The 23,461-nt window shown below is 38.6% G+C and overlaps 2 protein-coding genes across 2 annotated transcripts in view; both read left to right on the top strand.

The window, feature by feature from the left end:
• Nucleotides 1-17,289, top strand: part of CRY2 (cryptochrome circadian regulator 2) — a 40,780-nt gene extending 23,491 nt beyond the window's left edge. Inside the window, exons 4-12 of the mRNA XM_007436574.3 lie at nucleotides 682-866; nucleotides 7,437-7,525; nucleotides 8,360-8,500; nucleotides 9,270-9,581; nucleotides 11,208-11,359; nucleotides 11,628-11,830; nucleotides 12,862-12,951; nucleotides 13,402-13,541; nucleotides 17,086-17,289. Coding sequence (XP_007436636.1) covers nucleotides 682-866; nucleotides 7,437-7,525; nucleotides 8,360-8,500; nucleotides 9,270-9,581; nucleotides 11,208-11,359; nucleotides 11,628-11,830; nucleotides 12,862-12,951; nucleotides 13,402-13,541; nucleotides 17,086-17,103 — 1,330 coding nt within the window. The 3' untranslated portion in view covers nucleotides 17,104-17,289. The remainder of the gene's footprint in view (nucleotides 1-681; nucleotides 867-7,436; nucleotides 7,526-8,359; nucleotides 8,501-9,269; nucleotides 9,582-11,207; nucleotides 11,360-11,627; nucleotides 11,831-12,861; nucleotides 12,952-13,401; nucleotides 13,542-17,085) is intronic.
• Nucleotides 17,290-22,728: 5,439 nt separating this feature from the next.
• The window catches only part of MAPK8IP1 (mitogen-activated protein kinase 8 interacting protein 1), a 65,953-nt gene continuing 65,220 nt past the window's right edge, over nucleotides 22,729-23,461 (top strand). Inside the window, exon 1 of the mRNA XM_088145732.1 lies at nucleotides 22,729-22,937. Coding sequence (XP_088001858.1) covers nucleotides 22,852-22,937 — 86 coding nt within the window. The 5' untranslated portion in view covers nucleotides 22,729-22,851. The remainder of the gene's footprint in view (nucleotides 22,938-23,461) is intronic.

Raw genomic sequence — 23,461 nt, 5'->3', positions numbered from 1 at the left:
GGCAGAACAGTGTTTGTAAGAAGAAAACGTCGTTATAGAATAGTTACACAATAGAGTGTGGTATAGGGGAAATACTGTAATAGTAGTTGAATAGTAGTAGAGTATAGCTATTGCAATAGCAATTACCGTAGAAGTAATAGTATAGAGTGTAGTACAGTAATAGTAGAATATGGTATAAAGAAAATTGTAGTATTATTAGTAATAGCAATAGAATGTAGGATAAAAACAATAGAAAACTCACATATAGACTTATAGGTTTTATATTTCACTTTTGTATCTTGGATACTTTTAAAAAAAAATAAAACATCTCCCCAAGCCTTACAGGGAGACATAAAAATCCAAGTGTCTGGGGTCCAGTGCTTTTGGTGGATCTTTTGAGTCTCTGTCAATCAAATTGGTTACAGTGTAAAAAGAACCCATGACGGGAACAATCTGGGTGAAGAAATAAATAAGTAAATAAGTAGATAAACACCTTCCTTCCAATGAATGAATGAATGAATGAATGAATGAATGAATGAATGAATGAGGAAGGAAGGAAGGAAGGAAGGAAGGAAGGAAGGAAGGAAGGAAGGAAGGAAGGAAGGAAGGAAGGAAGGAGAGGATCTGAAGTGCTTGACAAAACACTTTCCTTGCCCATCTCATGGAACAAAGCTGTTCTCTCATTGTCTCTTTATCCTGCAGGATCATTGACCTGAATGGACACAAGCCACCCCTCACTTACAAACGTTTTCAGGCCATCATTAGTCGTATGGACCTGCCAAAAAAGCCAGTCAGCACCGTAACAAGCCAACAGATGGAGATGTGCAAGACAGAGATCCAAGAGAACCATGATGACACCTATGGAGTGCCATCCCTAGAGGAACTGGGTATGTTTGGGGGGGCTTGGAGCACTTCCCAGATGGGCTGTAGTGCCTTATTTGATCTGGATTTGGTTTCAAAGTAGCCTTCAGATTATCAGTACATTCTGGAGTTGAGAAAATGAACTGATCAGCTGTCCATTGATTAATTGATTATGTGCCATCAAGTTAGTGTCAACTCTTAGCATGGATAGCCCTTCTCCAGGATGATCTGTCTCTAACCTGGCCCTTCAGCTCTTTAAGCACTGCCCATATTCTGTTCTGTTCTTTTAATTTATATAGCCACCCATCCCACTTTTATGTAACTCTAGGTGGCTATATAAATATCTTATTACAGTCATTACAGTTATTCTTCATCTTAAAACAGTAAAAAAAAACCTCTGACAATAAAATAATGCATTTTGTTTTATTTATGTCTCCTATATTGTATAATATATTTTAATAACTGAGTGCCTAGAAATTGTTTTTATATAATTGAGCAAAGGAGTGTTTATTAGAGATTTTCTTATCTTACCATTTAAAAAAAAGGATTGGGAAATTTGCAATAGAAAATAAAAACTCTGTTTTCACCATCATATTATGTAACATACTAAAAACACCATTCTGTAAAAGTGCAGCATAACTTATCTAGCAGACTTAACAATGAATAAATTGAATAAATTGAAAAGTCAAGGGAAATAATCTCAGCAATGTTTACAGTAACTTCAGTAGTTTAAAACAATTGTGTGTTGGCTGGTGTGGGTCTTCCGGGCTGTGTGGCCGTGTTCTTGAAGTTTTGTTTCCTAATGTTTCGCCAGCACCTGTGACCGGCATCTTCAGAGTGCAGGAGCAGGCACAGAGAGAACTGCTCCTGTCTGTGCTCCTGCACTCTGAAGATGCCGGTCACAGGTGCTGGCAAAACGTTAGGAAACAAAACTTCAAGAACACGGCCACACAGCCCGGAAGACCCACACCAGCCAACACACAATTGTTTTAAACTACTGAAGTTACTGTAAACATTGCTGAGATTATTTCCCTTGACTTTTCAATTTATTCAATTTATTCATTGTTAAGTCTGCTAGATAAGTTATGCTGCACTTTTACAGAATGGTGTTTTTAGTATGTTACATAATCGTATGCCGGCCGTGAAAGCCTTCGACAATAAATTGTGTGTTGCTTTGAACATTTTAACATCTTAAAATAAGAGTAATATCTCTGACTTCTGTTTTGTGATTATTTCAGAGAACATTTAATGCTACTATGTGTCCCTGGTTGTTGGACGTTTATTTTGGAAATCAGAACAGTTTCTAGCATGTTTGACTGCTTTACTATCATTCTTTTTTTATTTGAAGTTCACAAGATAGTTAATTTTCTGCTAATCTTTTGACCATAATAATGAACTAAAATTAATGTGCTTCAGCAGCCATTGCTGTTATTAATCAGACCTTCTCTGAGATTTTATTACATAGCCCTTATATGAGGATTTACAAAAATGTTGACCATGGAATGTCATATAACATTATTATACAACAATGGAAGGAGAATACATTATTTGTATCAACAGATGATTAATATGTAAACAGAGTCAAGAAAAAGAACTTCCAAGTATGTTTTGACATTTCTTTCTCCTTTCCTCTACTGCCTCCATTCATACATTATACATGAATTCATTAAAAAGTATTCATTACTTTAGTTTAAATTGACATTTTTATTAAGAATTTTGATTATTATAGTAAAATCTAGTACAAACTAAACTTAAAGAAAGAAAAAGAACAGAGAAGGAATAAAAAGTGCAAGGAAAAAGGAGAAAAAAAAGTAAGAGTATAATAAAGAAAGAGAAAAAATATACAAAGAAGTGACTTCCAACCTTCATCATCACAAGTATAAACAAATTTAGTGATTCTTCACCCCCTCTAAGGCTACAAACATTTATCTCTTCATCCCATATCCATTCTCTTATCTATAAACAAATCCATAAAACATCATCTTTCAGTCCTGGTGTCAGCAGAAAGTCCATAAAGGATTGCCAGTAGTAACAACATATCTTGTTTTAACCTTGATTTGATAAACCAACTTTATATTCCTTCCTTTTACTTTTAACAGTCTTAATCTTTAATTCATTCAAATATTGTCATAGGATTTGATTTCTCTTCATTTCTTCTTTGTCCCATCACATAGAGTTCTTCAAGGCTTTAACAAGACTCTTTTATAAATCCAATAGGAAAAAAATATCCATGTCACTCTCAGTTTGTCATTTGTATTCCCTTTTAAATTTTAAAACCTCAGCCAGTTTCTTTTGTAGATCCAGTGAAACATCCTTTTCTAAGTCATTCTCTTAACCTGTCAGTTGTAAATCCACTTTCGATACCATCTCTATCTTGTCAGCTAAAATTTGTTCTACATCTCTCGTTGCTTCAATAACATCTTTTGAACATAGCCTATCTGTAGAAGCAGACATCAATACTGACACTGTTGATATTGTGGCTACTATTTTCTGATTCCGTTCTTCAAAAGTCTCCTTCAGTATTTTTATTGTTATAATGTTTTGCATCATTTTACAGGCCTGTATATCTTTCCTCTACCTAAAGTCTAGCGTCTAGTTTTTGAAATCGTGAAATTGCTTATCTGTGTTATGTCTTATAAAAACCAAAACAGGATCTATTTCCCACAAGAAGCTGTTTGTACTTTATAATTAATTCAAAAATCTTACTGTAAACGTTTAAATATTCCAATTTTATCTGGACCCTTAGTCCATTTACAACTTTCTAAGATCAAAATCTTATTTAGGTTTTTGCTGTTTATTTCAGGTTCTTTAAATTCTTACGTTTATGATTAAATTTTCTTTCATTCAGGATTGAAGTCAGGCTCACCCAGTGTTTTCAAGCTTGTCATTCTGAAGGTCTCTAATAACGTAGAAGTAGTTAATGAGCAATTTCCAAAAATGATTAGAAAGTGAAGTTTGTGAAGTTAGTGTCCTTTAAAAGTCTCTGCCATGGTTGCAAGCAAGATGTCTAATCCCATTGTCTCCCAGCGCTCAAACCCACGGAAAACTGCTGTCCTGCAGTCTCCTCAAGAAGAACAGCTGTCTGGAGTACATTTGGGCGATCTCCTGTCCTCTCCTTATCCAGAGAGGTTTCAAGGAACTGGTCCACACACCGGTTCTTTGGTCTTTACCGTGTCATAAGCTCTGCTTTTTGCAGAGCCATCTTCAGTTCACTATACCTCCCCCAGAAGCCTACTTTAGTTTAAATTGTCATCAAATCTTCTTTATGTATTGAAGTGGTAGCTCTTTTTTGCCAGAGATTGACATTATTACATATGTGTGGGGGGAAAAAAACCTAAGCATTTGTTCCTGCTCCAATCCTTAATTTTACCCTAGTCACAGTGTTTAAATTCTGGAATGATGAATGAATTAGTTACGTATTAAATTGGTCTGAAAAGTTTGTCAGTGAATAACTTGGATAAAGTTAGACGTGAGTAAATGGAAAGTATTTCCCTCATGCATTGCATGACCTCTTTGGAGTTAAAACAATTGTGATGGAAGCTATACAGGTAGTCCTCATTTAATGTCCACTTGTTCAGTGACCATTTGAAGTTACAAAAGCCCTGAATGAAGGGTACTTACAATGGGTCCTCATAGTTGCGGCTGTCACAGCATCCCCTGGTCATGTGATTACAATCTGGGCTCTTGGCAGCCAGCCTGCATTTACAATGTTGCAGCATCCTGCAGTCATGTGATCACCATATGTGACCTTCACTGCTGGCTTCCAATAAGCAAAGTCAATGGGGAAGCCGGCAGGAGGTTGCAAATGGTGACCACGTGACATCGCGCTTAATGACGACAACCAGAAGTGTCGGAACTGCCATTGCTAAGCAGCGTGGTCACATGATGTCGCACTTTACAACCGCATTGCTTAGTGATGGAAATTCCAGTCCCAATTACTATTTTTTAAAAATATAATTTTATTGAAGAATGTTTTAACAAGATAAAAACAATACAAATATTAGAAAATAAAATAAAAAAGAATAGTGAATAAGTAAGAAAGAAAGTAGAAAAAGAAATAGAAATAGAAAAGAAAAACATGTATTTATATTTGTATTGTTTTTAATTGTTCTTATTGTTTTAAAATTGTTCACCACCCAGAGTTACTTGGTTGAGATGGGTGGTTATAGAAATTAAGTAAATAAATAATCATAAAGAAGCAGCTTCCGAACTTTTTGACAGCGGTTATAAATGCATTTATATTTTACTCTCTCTCTCTAAGGTTACATCATAATTTTCTTCTTTCCATACAGTGGGGCAAAAAAGTATTTAGTCAGCCACCAATTGTGCAAGTTCTCCCACTTAAAAAGATGAGAGAGGCCTGTAATTTTCATCATAGGTATACCTCAACTATGAGAGACAAAATGGGGGAAAAAATCCAGAAAATCACATTGTCTGATTTTTAAAGAATTTATTTGCAAATCATGGTGGAAAATAAGTATTTGGTCAATATCAAAAGTTCATCTCAATACTTTGTTATATATCCTTTGTTGGCAATGACAGAGGTCAAACGTTTTCTGTTAGTCTTCACAAGGTTTTCACACACGCTGGTATTTTGGCCGATTCCTCCATGCAGATCTCCTCTAGAGCAGTGATGTTTTGGGGCTGTCGCTGGGCAACACGGACTTTCAACTCCCTCCAAAGGTTTTCCATGGGGTTGAGATCTGGAGACTGGCTAGGCCACTCCAGGACCTTGAAATGCTTCTTACGAAGCCACTCCTTCATTGCCCGGGCGGTGTGTTTGGGATCATTGTCATGCTGAAAGACCCAGCCACATTTCATCTTCAATGCCCTTGCTGATGGAAGGAGAGGTTCACTCAAAATCTCACGATACATGGCCCCATTCATTCTTTCCTTTACACGGATCAGTCGTCCTGGTCCCTTTGCAGAAAAACAGCCCCAAAGCATGATGTTTCACCCCCATGCTTCACAGTAGGTATGGTGTTCTTTGGATGCAACTCAGCATTCTCTCTCCTCCAAACACGACGAGTTGAGTTTAGACCAAAACGTTCTACTTTGGTTTCATCTGACCATATGACATTCTCCCAATCCTCTTCTGGATCATCCAAATGCTCTCTAGCAAACTTCAGACAGGCCCAGACATGTACTGGCTTAAGCAGGGGGACACATCTGGCACTGCAGGATTTGAGTCCCTAGCAGCGTAGTGTGTTACTGATGGTAGCCTTTGTTACTTTGGTCCCAGCTCTCTGCAGGTCATTCACTAGGTCCCCCCGTGTGGTTCTGGGATTTTTGCTCACCGTTCTTGTGATCATTTTGACCCCACGGGGTGAGGTCTTGTATGGAGCCCCAGATCGAGGGAGATTATCAGTGGTCTTGTATGTCTTCCATTTTCTACTTATTGCTCCCACAGTTGATTTCTTCACACCAAGCTGCTTGCCTATTGCAGATTCAGTCTTCCCAGCCTGGTGCAGGTCTACAATTTTGTTTCTGGTGTCCTTCAACAGCTCTTTGGTCTTGGCCATAGTGGAGTTTGGAGTGTGACTGTTTGAGGTTGTGGACAGGTGTCTTATACTGATAACAAGGTCAAACAGGTGCCATTACTACAGGTAACGAGTGGAGGACAGAGGAGCCTCTTAAAGAAGTAGTTACAGGTCTGTGAGAGCCAGACATCTTGCTTGTTTGTAGGTGAGCAAATACTTATTTTCCACCATGATTTGCAAATAAATTCTTTAAAAATCAGACAATGTGATTTTCTGGATTTTTTTTCTCATTTTGTCTCTCATAGTTGAGGTATACCTATGATGAAAATTACAGGCCTCTCTCATCTTTTTAGTGGGAGAACTTGCACAATTGGTGGCTGACTAAATACTTTTTTGCCCCACTGTAAGCTACTCTTTCTAATCTTCAAACCCATAAACCACAAATTAATTTTTCTGTTCTTTCAGCAAAAAGTCCATAAGGGGTTTCCAGTCACTGATAAATGTAGTTGCTGATCTTTCTCAAATCAAACAAGTTAATTTTGCCATCTTTGCTAGCTCTGTCATCTTCACCAACCATTCCTCCATTGTGGGTATTGCTGAATCTTTCCATTTTAGCACATAATCACAGCAATAATCTTCCATAGCTCTTTTCTAATTGACTGTCCATTAATCCCAGCAAGAAAAGTTCTGGTTTCAGTTGAATGTTGTTCTTTAAAGCCCTTTGCATCATTACATGTATTTGAACCCCAAAATTTCTGGCTTTTTTACAAGTCCCCAATTACCATCGTTAAGCAAGGACTTTCTGTATGGCTGTTGCCATATTGAGTTCTAACCCCCTAAGTTTTCAACATGAGTTTTTTCTTTTAAAGCTTATAATAAAAGGATTTTCAAAAAGAGTAAGACATGGCCCTTTTTTAATAGCATAAGCTGCAGTGTGTGCATATGTGTGTCAAATGGTTTTTTTTCCCAAAGATGTACCTGACTTGTTCCAGATATTCAGTTTAACAGTTCTGCATGTGGTTAGCAAACATACAGCAAACAATTCAGGTAAAGCTTGAGATACTGATCATGTTGCCTGAATTTTAAGTTAATAGATGCACTCCTTTTTTCACTCAGGCTTTCCCACTGAGGGACTTGCTCCAGCTGTTTGGCAGGGAGGGGAGACCGAAGCCTTGACTCGTCTGGATAAGCATCTGGAAAGAAAGGTAGCCATCCCTAATCTGCATTGCAAAACTACCTTTCAGGGACGGATAATGTTTTTTATGTCACTTGACTTTAAAACAGGCTGAACTGCCTTACATTTTTGAGGTATAAATATGTCATGTATTAATGAAACCCCAAAAGTAATCCTTCTTTTGCTCTAGTGGCTGAGAAATGTCACAAGCCAAAATATTCTTTGTGTTTTCCTCCCCTCAGATCCTTTTTCGTATCATTTCCCTTCTAATGTAGATACTTATTGGAGTCTCACTTTTTCTTTTTTCTTTTTTTTTTTTGGCAAATGCAGGCAAATGTAATTTGCGGTCGTTGATTCTAATTCATTATAAATTCTTGCCACCTCCCTGAAAATTTGACTAAGGTGTATATTACACCTGGCCAAGAACTAAGCTATGTTTCAGTATGTGCTAAAAGTAAAATCCAAGGCTGTGGAGTATTCATGTGATGTCTTTATAAAGCTAATTTTTCATACACTTTTTTTTCTGGCAGTTTAGGTCAACCTGATTGATCTTTATCCTGTATCTAGTTTGATATAAGTTGGTTGTGTTGAAAGAGATAATATTCTATTAGATAACCATAGTGATCAAGTCAGTTCTGTGATGAAACATGGGCCTGAGTTTAAAAAATAGTGTGATATTCACATTGCTACCAGTTGTGACATTGTATCTGGATGGCTAAGATGTCTCTACTATTCCATGCATAAATATTTGAAGATATTTATAACAATTTTGGTCATAGCAGCAAGCAACATTGTTTTTTATCAAGAAATACTGAATCTTATTTTCTGATTCACTTTTATTTTTTTCTGTCCTGATATCTTCAAGGCATGGGTTGCAAACTATGAACGGCCAAGGATGAATGCCAATTCGTTGCTGGCCAGCCCCACAGGGTTGAGTCCCTATCTTCGGTTCGGCTGCTTGTCCTGTCGCTTATTCTATTATCGGCTTTGGGAACTTTACAAAAAGGTGAGGAAATGAGATTTGGAAAGAAGATTTGCAATCACCAGGAAGTGAAATGATTTGGAGAATATGTTAATTCCCATCATATCTTTACCACACCATATTGTAATAATGCACTGTTTCCAGGTATTATATTCCTTGGTCTTATCTCTACTTTACTTTAGTGTTGAATCTTTCCTGGGGCTATTCATATATTTTAGGCTTCTTTTAAGTTATATGGTTGAATTGTAAGTTAAAATAAACAAAGTACAATTATACATACAAATAATAAAAGCAACAAAACCAGGTTTAAAATAGCATTATTTTTAAATTATACACACATTTTTCCCTATTGAAAATAAGGGAATATGAACACATCAGCAACATAAAATCCAAAAGAATGGGTGTGTCTGGAATTAATTATTCAGTTTGAACCTTCTAGACGTACATTCACAGGATTACCGTTTGTATCAGATGCTTTAAACTGCTTTGCTTTTAACGTCCTGAAGTTCATGGTTTCTAGTAGACTTCATATACAACAAAGGTTTAAAGCAAATATTCTTATCAGATTATCAGATGTTTGGTAAAGAGCTCAATGGGACTGTTGTATTCTAAAGAGGCTTGCTCCCTTGGTCCCTAAGTGAATGTTTTCTGAAACCACCAGGATCTCCAATTAAAAGCTTCCTGAAAATTTACTCCTTAGGTAGGTTTAACTTGGAACCAAAATAAGTTCAGAGTTCATTTGCTGACTGATAAAGGTGTACCCAATATGACATGATCTTCTCGCCCTCTTTAGGTGAAGCGGAACAGCACTCCGCCTCTGTCGCTCTATGGCCAATTACTCTGGAGGGAATTCTTTTATACAGCTGCCACAAATAATCCTAAATTTGACCGTATGGAAGGAAATCCTATTTGCATTCAGATCCCATGGGACAGGAATCCTGAAGCCTTGGCAAAGTGGGCAGAAGGCAAGACAGGTTTCCCTTGGATTGATGCTATTATGACCCAACTGAGACAGGAGGGTTGGATTCATCACCTGGCCCGGCATGCTGTAGCCTGCTTTCTAACCAGAGGTGACCTTTGGATCAGCTGGGAATCTGGAGTGAGGGTGAGTCATGTCAGAAAGTGGCAAAAAATGCTGGATTATTGTTATTTTAAAAAAAGTGGTTATATAGGCAGCAAGGAACTAAAACAGTTGTTCTCTTATAAAGGAAAGTATTCTCTTAGAGAATCCTGTTGATAAGTCCTTTTTTAAGGAACATTTTGAATAAAAGATTTGAAAACAGTATCTAACAGGAAGTGGATTCCATTCTTGGCCCTGATTAAGCAGCTACTGAAACTATCTTTATATTTTAACATAGCAGTAGTAATGTCCTGTGGGAAATGATAGGAACTGAAAGGCTAATTTCCAGAAACCAAACTCAACTGGAATACAGTTCAGTGGCATTGTTGTTTATAGTTGCAGTGTTTCTACAGATACTAAGTTCATGGTGCTGATATCAATTTCCACTGCTGTGTCAACTCAGCCTAACTGGAGCCTAATACAGTAGCTTATTTTCAGGAATCAGGCCCTATTAATTTTATGACTGGATTACTGCAAGATGGTCTACCATTGAAAACAGTTCAGAAGCTGCAAAAATCAGCTGGTCAAGTCTTAACTGGGGTAGTTAATTGTAAATGTATAGCACTGGTCTATGTGCTGCACTGGCCAGCTGTGTTGACATTAGCCAGTAAAGGCATAAGTAGTAGAGTGGTGCATGGCTTCAAATTCAATAACAAAAATATGCTTTGGAGTGTGTGGGACACTCACATAGCATCTGTCTGCAACTCCTTATATATTTAAACTCTTTAAACCTTTCCCCGGATTGCACTGCAACTGGCAGCCACACAATCCAGGGAAGGGACAACCATTTTAAGGAGTTGCAAACAGATGCTACAGTACACGAATGCTCTTATATGTTCTGAAGCACATTTTTGCCTTCAAATTCAAAGATCAGCGAATTCGTATTAGAAGTTCAGGACCCAAATATTTTAAGGCCTGCTTCCCATATATCACCCATCTCCTGCATTAAGATCAGCAGAAGTAGGCCTTGCTTGCATAATGGTAGATAGAACCAGGGCCTCAGTGATGGTGGCACCTCAATTATGGGATTTTCTCCTGGTTGCCTTCCCTCGTTCTGTTCTAAGCATCATTTAAAGCTTCTTTGTTCACCTCTTCTCTGTCCTATTCTAAATGTCATTTCAGTACATATTTGCAAGATAACAACTGCTCCAAGATCAGGCTGCCTTTTAGACTGTCCTGAACCTGAATTTGTTATAAATTGTTATATTCTAATGTTTTATTATTTTATGGGGGTTGATTTTACATGGATTGTTTTTATCAAGCAATTTTATGGAAAATGTGTGTTGATGCACTGATATGGTACACATGGCTCTTGGCTTCATTGGGAGAAGTAGTACAAAAATAAAATGTATAAAAATAAAATACAAAGCTGTTAATTGGATTCATTCTCCAGGGTCAGAGTCACTAAACATCAGAACTTTGTATAGCTGACAAAGCCTCCAAAGCAGCTAACATAAGATCAACAAAAACATGACATACTCACAGTCTAAAATTCTGTTTCTTTCCCACTCATCAAAATTGTACCAGCCACTGAACACCCTCTCTGATTCTGACCACCGAAGCCTCCCTTGAAGACCTTCCCAACAGTTCTCTCTGGTTCCTTTTCAACAGGTATTTGATGAACTGCTTCTGGATGCAGATTTCAGTGTGAATGCAGGTAGCTGGATGTGGCTTTCCTGCAGCGCTTTCTTCCAGCAGTTTTTCCACTGCTACTGTCCTGTTGGGTTTGGGCGTCGTACAGATCCCAGCGGTGACTACATTAGGTGAGCATATTGGCCAATATCACCAAAACATTTGTCACACTAAAGCAGAGTTGAAAATGTGCTCTTCCTTTTCCTGTTATCCCCTTTTCACCCCTTTGTAGCACATTTTTAGATTGTCAGTTCACAGGCAGGGGCTATCTTGCATAAGTAGAGTAAAAATCCTTTAAATAAGAATACAAGCTCATCTTTTTAGATAATTGGGATGGCTGGTTATATATATAAATTATTTACAAGGATCAAATATAGTCCTTATTGTTTTATTCTACAGGCGGTATCTACCCCAGTTGAAAGGTTTTCCATCACGCTATATCTATGAGCCCTGGAATGCCCCGGAGTCAGTGCAAAAGGCAGCAAAATGTATAATTGGAATAGACTATCCCAAACCCATGGTGAACCATGCAGAGACCAGTCGACTAAACATTGAACGCATGAAGCAGATTTATCAGCAGCTCTCACGCTACAGAGGACTTTGTATGTATATATAATAATTAATAATAATAATTTATTAAATTTGAATGCCACTTAAGTCTCAACAATTCTGGGGAGAAATACTTATAAAAGACTTTTTTTCTTGATACTATAGCAAATGATGTCACACAATGCTAAATCGTAAAAACCAATTTGTTCGATCAGATCAAATAAACAATAATTCTCTTGGGATGTACTGTATCTGCATTGTGAAAGCAAGTATAACCCTGCTTTCATCATTTTGACAAAAATAGTGGATCCTGGTGACGCCCCTGCTGGATTCTGCCTATTTGCCATGTTTCTGCAATCACTGTTAACTTCTGAATAAGACTGCCCAGTAACCGTCACTAGATGCTCTTAAAACATGGACCTTAGGCTGGGAGGTTTGAAAACACTATCACTCTTGCTAAATATTCGTTTCCTGATATGATATCTTTAGCTTCCTAAGTAACTAGGTTAACATATTGATTGAATTAAAATGATATATATTAAATCATTTTATATAAATGTGGAAATTATGCAGTCCTCAGCTTGTAAGATCTAATAAATTCTTAGAGTTTCATGGATATTGAACAGTGCATTCCTAATATATTTCCAGGTCACCCAAATGGAGTGGGGAAGCAAGAAAGGGCCCTTTTCATCCAAGTAGAGAAGTTCTAGCAGGAAACACCTCCATTCCAACACCTCCTTTATACCACTGAAAGTTCTATGACTGTAAATCGCTAGGCCTGAAAATAAATTATTTTGGGCAACGGTCTGAGTAGCTTTGGATCCAAAGGCCCATTCACTTGAGAGAACCAGGCCTAGTATAGCTCCTTAGAGCCTTAGAACTCCCTAGAGCTCTGTACAATCCTAGTGAGAATTTTCTCATTAGTCCCAATTCTATGAGGCAGACCAACATCTGAGGCTTTACTCTAGTACATATGACCCAGATGTGTAAGTTAGAGTAAGTTAGATGTTGTCTGTGTGTTAATGTATTTCAAGTTGCAGTGAAAAAGTAGGCCTGTTCTTTAATAGAAATGTCACTTTTTCAGGTTTATTGGCCTCTGTCCCATCCTGTATAGAAGACTTCAGTAATCTAACCACAGACTTTTCTTCAGCCCATGGAAGCTACAGCAGTACAAGTGAGCAAGTGTTTTCCACAAATTAAACAAACTTTTCAATGGGCATTAGACATCACTTTTGCTTTTAATGTACCTCCAATAAAATTTTAATGTACCTCTCTTTCGCTTTTAATGTACCTCTTGGAAAGTCCTGCATGCAAAGCCTGCAAAATACAGGGTGTCTTGGTAGGATTTTCAAAGAGGGAAACTAGAATGAGTAATGTTTTCTAATGGTTGCCCAGGAGTAAAAGAGGAAAAACATGGTACTGCCTTCATTGAGAAACTCTGAAGTAAAATGGTAAAAAAAGAAACCTTTTACCTAAGAGAAAAGTAGCCCTTTCTACTTTTTCCCGTTTAGTTAGTATTTGTACCTTCTACCTAGCGCAATAAATATTTGAATGCCTAAATGACAATATTTGAGGTTCTAGAAGATGATGTCTAATGGCACCCCTTCTACTTTCCTTTTTATAGCACTAAGGCAGTCCCACTGTGGCCAGACTTCTCCAAAACGGAAGTGTGATGCTGAAGCAGATCACAGTGAAGAGCTGCACAAACGAGCAAGGATCATGGCACTTCAGATTTCAAAGAACCCACAGCAAGAACTTCTGCCAGTGAGTAGCTAACAGATATTTGGAACTAGAGCATGTGCGATTACCCAATCAAATTACTTGGATTTCTGTTCCTTTACTGCTTTGAGCAATGTTTCTCAACCTTGGCAACTTTAAGATGTGTGGACTTCAACTCCCAGAATTCTGGGAGTTGAAGTCCACACATCTTAAAGTTGCCACGGCTGAGAAACACTGGCTTTGAATCAACAGTTGCAAGGGCATATAAGTGACAGCCCAAAGGGCTGGGGAGAAAGGTAAAATTTTGAGCCTGCTTCCCTAGTTTTTGGAATGTTGCTTTGAGAGGAAATATGTGTATTACTTCATAAACAGAATGTAATGCCTCTGTTTTCTATGTTTGGAGTCAATTAAATTATCCTTTCAAATTTTGCATTTTTCTGCAGAAATTCAGCAGCATGGGAGCCACAAAATGGGGCTGGAAGAGGGGCTCATATGGTCCACAGATTGCTACCCTTGCATTAGATTCACTGTCAGGGTTACCATGTGGGGTCTTTGGACATTTGTCAGGATTGTTGTCCTCTCACTATTAAATAATGAGTCTAAAGTTATTTTTTTAAGTACATTTATTATGTGTGCAATCAGAACTGCTTGTCAGGGAGAAATACGTCTGTTTCGTTTTTTAAAAATATTAATCAGTTAGAAGAGACAGATCTCCTGTAAACAGTCTGCAACACAAAATAATCAGGAAGAGCGAAGCCCTCGCATATTGCTCCTTCTCGTTTATTTGCAGCATTCAAAGTGAAAACTTTTCCCATGTTGAGAGTTTGCACAGGAATAGTTGTGATTATTCTGTTTTAGACATCACAAAGAATATGGAGAATATAAAGGGAAAATCTGAGGAACTGTCTGTTCCTCTCAGATTGCATAACATCTGAATGTAAATTAATATGCCTAGCATAATATTGGGAGTTAGGAGAATTGATATTCCAAATAAAATATTGGAACATATGACTTCTGCTAGCATTTTAAATTTTTTGTTTTATGCTTTTTTAATTGCAGATATTCTAAAAAAATAAAAAAAAATAGACACATTGTTATAGGTTAGTTGATTCAGGTGATATCCCCTGTCTTTTAGTCTACTGGCTCAGTTGGAATGGGATTTTTTGGTAGTGATCATAATTTTTATTATAACTTAATTTTCACTGTACAGTATCCCATTTTGAAAATCCCAATTATAACCACTTTTGTTATTAAAACAGTATGGTGCCTTTTTAAGATCGTTTTTTAAAATTTGTTTAAGTCAGTCTTTGTTAAACTTTTTAAAACTTTTTTCTCTCAGCGCCCCTTCCCACTTTTAAAAATTATGGAAGACCCCAAAAGACTTTTGTTTGTATCAGTTATAGTTATCAATATTTACCATATTAAAAATTAAAATTGGCACTGCCACCACTGCTTCTCATAACTGTTTGATGGGATTTTAATATTGTATTATTTTTCAACATAGGCTGGCAAATAATTTTGATTTCATGGACCCCTGAGAGGATCTTGGGGAACCCCCAGGGATCCTTGGACCATACTTTAAGAGACACTGGTTTAGGTGCTTACTTTCGTTTAAAAGTGTTTGTTAGAGAACTTGACAAGTTGGAACTTAATAGTAGTCTGCAGAAGGCAGCTCTGTGTTTCAGATTTGGTTCTTTGATCCTAGCATGTTTCTGTTGGGAGTTAGCTTCTAATTTTCCCTACTTACAGCAGAAATATGGCTGCACACCAGCAGCTTAGTCTTTACCTTCTGATTGACAAATAAAAGCTTTTTAAAAAAAATTATTCAGAGCATGTATATATATATATATAGTCTTCCTCTAAGGATCCCAAAAGGCCTTACATGGGGCTTACTCCATTTTTATCCTTACAATAATATTACATGTATAAACTGGGCAGAGAAACATTGATTTATCAAAGGTATTCTTCAAATATTGTCAAAGAGTACATATGACACCCTTGCTTTCTTGCTCTCTTTCTGTTCTCTCATTTTAAAACATTGGTTTTTTTTTCCTTTTTTCCTTTTTCCTTTTTCATTGTCACATTTTCTCTTCCCTCTTGTTTTCTTTAAAAAAAGGGGGGTTGTACATTATCCTAGATTACTGTGGTCTAATTTAGAACAAACATCACTTTTTCCCCTTTTTTCTCCCTGGGAATGCTGTAATTTCTACTTCTCCCTAAAATTTTGGAATTTTTTTCAGTGATTTCACACCATTAGTTGCCAAGAACCCTTGAAGTATTCATTCTTCCAAAATGGCTGTGGTTTTATTGCCCTCTACTGCAAAGATTGAGTATTGTCATTATTGGTCCATTTCTTGGCTTTTCTGGTTTTTGCCCACATCGTTTTTCTCATTACACCTTCTTCATTTTTTTAAAATTGTCTCCAGGTAACTAGGAACTCTCTTCACCATTAGGTTTCTTACCTCGGCCCACTTTTCTTTCTTACCTCCTACTTTCCACATTGCCAATATATAACCTCTCGGCTGCATCAGACTGTTAATCACTGTTTTGTGACATCCATATTACCAATTCCTCTTTGCACATCTTAAAATCTCCCCCAAGCCTTTAACCTCTGTCTCATCTTCTTTTCTGTCTTGACCTGTATAGATTGTAAATTGGTGGGTAGGACTATTTATTTTTCCATATTTGAGACTTTTCAAAATACAGAGGATTCTCATTATTCATGGTACAGGTAGTCCTCACTTAACAATGGTAATTGGGACTGGCAACTCCATTACTAAGTGATGCAGTCATAAACTGCGATATCACGTGACCACGCCGACTTACAACAGCAGTTGTGGCAGTTCCAGTTGCCAATGTTAGGTGAGTCCCACAGGATCGCAGCATCCCATGATCGCATGATTGCCATTTGCAGCCTCCTGCTGGCTTCCCCATTGACTTTGCCTGTTGGAAACCAGCAGTGAAGGTCACAAATGGTGATCACGTAACCATAGGACACTGCAACTGTCATAATTGTGAGCCTGTTGCCAAGCGATCATGTGACCACTTGCAACGACTGCAACTATGAGGAACAGTCATAAGTCCCCTAGTTCAGCGCTGTTGTAACTTCAGATGGTCACTGAACAAGGACTACCTGTAGTGCATTTTATAAAGTCACTGTAAACACTGAATTAGTGAATACTGAAACCTCAGCTGGGAACCTATGCATTGGATGACTCAAGTTTTTCATTGCTCTGCATGTCTACAAATGAAGGTGCCACAAGTAACTATTGATTTTGCGCTTACAAATAAGTTTAGTGAGTAGTGATAATAAAATAAGTAGCAATAATTCGCAAATAACAAGAATTGACTGTAGATACCATTGTTGTATGACTACATAGTCTTCAATTGGTGAGTTGTTTTCCATAAGTAAACAAACTCATTTGGATCACAATTTTTCTGCTTTAAATGTCGAGCATTTAATTCCTAGGAGGAGCAGGACAGTGTAACATATATGTATAAAAAGGTTTTTTTCATTGCATTCTCTGCTTACATTCTCAGTTTATGAGCAAACTGCCAACTAACCTTTGGATTTTTCATTTCTTTGCAGCCTGAAATTGGAAACTGACAAGGCAAAAATAATGTCATGGAATGGCTAATGCAGTAATAGGGAAGCGTTTCTGTAAGAAGAATCAGAACACTGACCAGCAGTTTAATTTGTTGAGCATGTGAATGTGCAATATACAAGGACTCTAAATCTCTTATGAAAGATGCAGTGAACAAGTTTTATCAATAAACAAAATCTCTAAACATATATGTGCCTTTCTTAAGAGATTAGGGAATTGGTCAAGGAAGATCAGGAGCTAAGACTTACTCATTTGTAAGTTTATTCAAGGTACTTCAGCTGGTACATCCTTCTTGTGTCATTTAGCGCATCCTTACTTGTTCTGTTGTCTTTGTTTATTAGCAGGAACTTGGACAAATCATGCAAAATATTTCATGGTGCTCCTAGTATTTCCAGGAACTACACCTTTAAACACTCCATACAACCACTAGCCATGTAAACAGATAATATAATACATCAGATGAACCACATCTGTAAAAAAAAAAGTCATCAAACCAGTATTTATTGATTCTATAAAGGTACAGTACTGGAACAGCAGTGACCAATTTGACTGAAGGTACTGAAAATAGTAAATTCTAGATGATTAAAATGATCCTTACAGGTCTGAAAGTCTGCTAGGTCACTTCCACTATAGTGTTCACATTCTGTTCACGTTGTTCTGGGAAAAAAAAGATATACTGGACATATAATTTTGCTTCAAGAAGGACAATATATTGGAAAACCGCAAAAATCATATTAGTCACAGAATTCTACTTACATATAAAATCATATTAGTCACAGAATTCTACTTACATATAGAATTCTACTTACATATAAAATCTTTTAAATATATTCTAAAGCAAGTTTCTACCTCTTGTGGTTGAAAAAGAAATATTTGAAAGCAAAAGCAGATAATTTGCTGAGTAAGATTTCTTGAGGTCAAAATGTACAGTTTCACTGACCTCTGTAGTTTCTTGCCTCCCCCCATAACTTGCAGGAATGGAATAAATTGTGATCTCCCTTATCTTAAGTGAGCTCCTTCAAACTTGTGTTTGGTTTTGGAAGTTTTTTGACCTCTGGAATTTTGCCATGAAATTCCTCCCTTTCCCTTTAAGAAGTTCATGGCATGGGTTGACCCAATTTTCTTATGCTTTGCATGGAATTAATATGGTGTTGGGAGACTGAAAGACGACTTCTGTGTTGGTTTTCCCCCCATGGTCATTCTTTCATGTTGCAAAAAAATTCCTTTTGAAGGCCTGTACTCCATATTACATGCTTACCTTTTCTGAGCAGAAACATCATAGTTCCTTCAAAAATTCTGTATATTTATTTTTAGTGCAGCCTTAGCAGGATTGGTGCCTCCTACAGCATCACAGTAACGAAGAAAAGAGACATTTGTATCCTTCAAAGTATGAGATTGTTTCATGGGTCTGGTACCATGCCAGTAGTATCTTCCATTTCAATCTTGTTAGCAGATAGCTTCCAAGGTACTTATCACAGATGGAGCAACATTTCTCAGCTTCACTTAGGAATATTAATTATCACAATAGTTCTTTTATGAGATTGAGACTTAAGATTGGAGATTTTGGACCCCTGGACATTGCAGTGGAGGAGTTGAAGGACACATTTGATGTCATCTGAAACCATGAAAACACAAGGAGGGCTCCTCTTTCTAATATCCTATGGGTAATTAAAGAAGAAAGGGAATTCCAAAAAAAATCCATTTTTGCTATATTGATTATATCGCTTTTGATTGTGTAGACTACCGCACAGTATGGATAGCCCTTAACAATGGGTATATTGGAGCATCTCCTCTGCCTTCTGAAGAATTTGTATGATGACCAAGAAGCAGCAATTAAAATAGAATATAGAGCAGCAAAATGTTTCAAAACTGGGAAAGTGTGCCAAGGTTGTAAACTGTCACCTTATTTCACTTATATGCAGACCATATCATGAGATGTGCTGCATTAGAAGAAATAGAAATTGGAATTAGAATTGCTGAGAGAAACATAAATAACCTAAGGTATGCTGATAATGCCTCTTTGATTAATTTCTTATTGAAGATGAAAGGAGTAGAAAAGCCAATCTGCTGCTGAGTACTAAAAAAAAAAAATCCTAAGAATATGTCAGGCAATGCTGACCCAATGCAAATAGAGAAGAAATTGAAACAGTAACCAACTTTTATTTTCCTAGGCTTAAAAATTCAGAGGCATAGTGACTTGCCATAAAATAAACACTTGCTATTTGAGAGAATGACTAACAGATCTACACAAATTTTGACATGCAGAGACATCTTGACAACAAAGGTGTATGCTGTCATAGGCATGGTTTTCCCAATTGTAACGTGTTTGTGAAAGGTGAACCATCAGAATGCTGGCAGGGGAATTCTGGGAGTTGAAGTCCACACATTGTAAAGTTGCCAAGGTTGAGAAACACTGACTTAATACAGGAGGGCCTATCTAGAGGAACTTTCGAGCTGAAATTTGAACTATGGGAAATGAGAGAAACAGATAATTGAGAATATGATATAGCTACATAGGAATGCTTTTTACTGCTAGAAGGAGCTTGGAAAACCTGTTTTAAAAATACTCTGAAATTAAGGATAGTTTTGTCCTGGCTAAACTTTTTGTTTCTGTCAGGCCTCCATGATATCCATCATCCAACACTGTTTTCCATCTTTTGAACAGTAATAAGTTCTTCAGACCATACCATGTAATTAAGTTAGGAAACCCTTTGCTTCTAACCTGCTATGGTGAGCTAAACTTTTTGAAGAATGCCCCAACTCCTATACTTTCAGAGCAAAAAAAAAAAAAAAAAAGCTGAAGACTTTTGGATTATTTTTTACATCCTTATTGGATTTATCTTTTCACCACATACTTTATTCACGGGAGCCCAGAATGATTATTTAGATTAGACTTTCAAGAGTAACAGCCCTTCTTGGCTGTCCTGAAATGACAAGTGATGGAGCAAATATCTGTAAAGAAATTGCCATGGCCAACTAAGGCTTTGGAGTGATTTTCAAGGATTTTTGAAATTGCTTGCTGGATTCATAGAAGTCAGAATAATGATTTGAAGCTTCATTAGCTTTAAGTTGTTTGTAACAAATTTAAGGTTCTTTTTGTAATTAAATTAGGTAGTCAGAAGTCAAACCATATGCTCCAGGAGAAGATAACACATTAATTAAAAGTTGAAATATTAATATATGGAAAGATACACGCCCCAACATGGCACCCAGGAACATAAATGAACCCAGAGTCACCTCCTTTGGTGCCTGACAAATTCACTCCCGATCTGACTTTGAACATTAAAAAATCTTTCAAATTAAGAAAAATGGGAAGCTGGCATGCTACAAAGCTTGAGTCCAGCAGGAGTTTATTTCCAAGAATGCCTCTCACGTTCTAAGCTTTCTTTAAAAATGAAAATGATGAGCAGCTGTAGCTCAGCGCTGTGTTAGAATTGTGCCCCCATGCCCAGAAAAGGAACAACGGTGAGAATCCTGTACTAGGAGATGGCAAGGTAAATTGGTGCTTTGTAATTACTTGGATCCCTATGGCTTCCATTTTGTGAATGAGTAAAGAGTCCAGCAGCCATTTTGCGAGGGCAGGCACATGTCCTCAAAATTCCCAATATCTCCAGCAGCCTCAAATGGTGAGACCACTGTTACACTGATACTACATCCATAAGGTTTTTGCATAAGGAAGTTGAAAACTGCATTAGTACTTCAGATATCTTCTAAAATTTTCAGAATACGTTTGGCCTGAAGTAAAGGAAATAAATTTAGTGTAGCTTTTTAGATGTGAAGATCATTTGCAGGAGAGGGATAGGAGAAACAGGTTATATTAGCCGCTGGGGAAACTAATGATAGCAACAACAACACGCTGCCCAACTGCCAATGACTCTGGGCAGTTACAGATAAAAATGTTAAAAACAAAAATTAAAAAAAGACAACAGTCAAAAATGAAGAGTGAAAATGAATGAGACTAACTCATAAGGAAGTCTTGACTAAAAATGGTACATATTCATTTTTCTATCCCTTCAATCATGTCCAATTCTCAGAGACTGCCTGGACAAGTCCCTGCAGTTTCCTTAGTAAGGTTTTTCAGAAGTGGTTTGCCATTGCTTTCTTCCTAGAGCTGAGAGAAAGTGACTGGCCCAAGGTCACCCTTGTGCCTAAGGCACAGTCTCCTGGTTTCTAGCCTGATGCCTTAACCACTACACCAAACTGGGGACCAAATGCTTGGATTATACCCCTAGGGCTATTTTTGTAGGATATACAGTGGTGCTTAAAACTTCGTGAAGCCTTTTGAATTTTCAGTATTTCTGCATAAATACAACCTAAAATATGATCTGTTCTCCACTCAAGTCCTAAAACTAGATAAAGAGCCCAATTAAAGAAATGAGTAAAAAATATTATACTTGTTCATTTATATATTGTGGAACAGGCAGTAAAGGCAGGATTAGGACTGGCAACAAGGGTGGCACTTTTCATGCTGTTATACTTTTCTGCCAACCTAAGGATGTTCTTAAGGAAAGACTACATCAATCCAGCAATGGGAAAAAACCATTAGTATATTAATCATCCTTCTTGTCAGATCACCCGGAGACTTCTGGGCAGATTATACAGTTGAACCTAAATCTTCCCATATAGAATAGGGAAGATGTGGATTCAACTGTATAATCTTCCCAGAAGTTCTCTGGGTGATCTGGGGCTGGACTTCTATTCTTTGCTTAATCTTAGTGTCGCTGGGTAATTGGGAGGGTATGATGTAGGGTGGTAGATGTGGGGTGGTAGAGTGTCTTCTGTTGCCTTGGTAGAGGGCTGGTGTGGTGTAGTGGTTAAGATGCTAGACTAGACTGGGGAGAGCCAGGTTCAAACCCACCTTCAGCTACAGAAGTTTACTAACTTTGGACCAGTCACTCTTTCAGTCCAGCCTATCTCAGAAGATTGTGGTGGGGAAAAACATGGAGGAGGAAGCATTCATCCACTGCCTTGAGCTTCTGAAAGGACAGTGGGATATAAATCCAACAAATAAATAGATATTAGAGATGATATTCCCTTTATCGTTCTTGCTGCATTTGCGCACGCTGGCTTTTCCTCTCTCAACCACCACACTTTCCCTCGTTTGATGACTTTATTATAGGCAGTTCTTATTCTTATTATTTGGAAGCTTTTATTTTTAGGAGTCTTCCCTTCACCTCCCGCCCCCACTACTCTAGAGGTCTCCCCTCCGCTTGCTTGGGTTCTTGCCCCCACCTGCACCGCGCAATTCACCCCACCTGCTCTTCTGCCACCGGCTCCCCGCCCGGCATCGAGATCCCACGGCAGCTGCCCGCCTTTCTGCCTCTCCTTCACAGGTGCTTCTGCTCTGCCCCCCACCCCCCCCCACCCCCAACCTTGTAGGCCACCCGCTTGGCCGAGGGCGGAGCAGCAGCTTCACCTGCTCTCGGCGAGAGGAAGAAGGGGGGTGACGGGGCTGCTGTATTCCAGCCTGGCAGTGGGGGCGACTTCTGTCTTGTTGCAGTCGCTCCTGGTCACCTCTGCCCGCCCTCTCCGTCCCCCGCCCACTCAGAAATATTCGCGACCCCCTTCCCTCCCATCCCATTTCTCGCCACCGCGCCAGCACCGCCACCACCCGCGCCCGCTCCGGTAACTAATCGCTGTCTGGCTGTGAACACTCCCTTCGCCCTGCCCGCCTACCGGCCTGCCAGCCAGCATCAGCAGCCTCCCCTTCTCCTTCCCTCCGCCTCCCCTCGCTTGCATGGAGAGGGAGAATGGCGGAGAGAGAAAAAGGAGCCACGTCCCCGACCGGATCCTCCCCGTTCCTGGGGCTGCACCTCGCCTCGCCCCCCAGTTTCAGGTACTGGAGTTTCTCCCATCTCAGCCACCCCCGGGCCCTTTTGGAAAGGAGATGCTGTAGCGGCAGGAAGGGGGGGGAGGGGGAAGGGGGGAAGCAACAGCCTCTACTCTGCCACCCCTTTTCCCACCCCAGTTTTCATGATTCCCCCCCTCCCTGGGCATCCTTTCCCCCTTCATTCTGTGAGGCTTAGCCCTGCAGAGAGCGAGGTTCCCGCCCCATCCCCGTTATCTATCACTTTGATGTTTATTATAAGGGATTGGATAAATGGTGGCTATTCTCACCAGTGCCCGAGCCCATAAGATGAAAAGAGAGGACATCAGAGATTTCCACCTCCATGCTAGTTCATTCACACTCGCCAGGGAAGGTAGGAGATTTGGGTTCTGAATAGTCAGAGGGGCAGTGCGATGTGCAGCTGTCGTCCCCTTTCTTTATCACCACTCCAGCTTGAGCCTTGCAAAGCATTAACAAGCAGGTGGATGCCAGCTCCACGTCTCCCTTCTCGCTTCTGAACAGGTGGAGTCCCC

This window comes from Python bivittatus, unplaced genomic scaffold (assembly GCF_059951505.1).
Source record: "Python bivittatus isolate LINGU-HERP-01145 unplaced genomic scaffold, Pbiv_v1 ctg000480_np1212, whole genome shotgun sequence".
Taxonomy (NCBI): domain Eukaryota; kingdom Metazoa; phylum Chordata; class Lepidosauria; order Squamata; family Pythonidae; genus Python; species Python bivittatus.
This window is presented reverse-complemented; position numbering and strand designations above follow the sequence as displayed.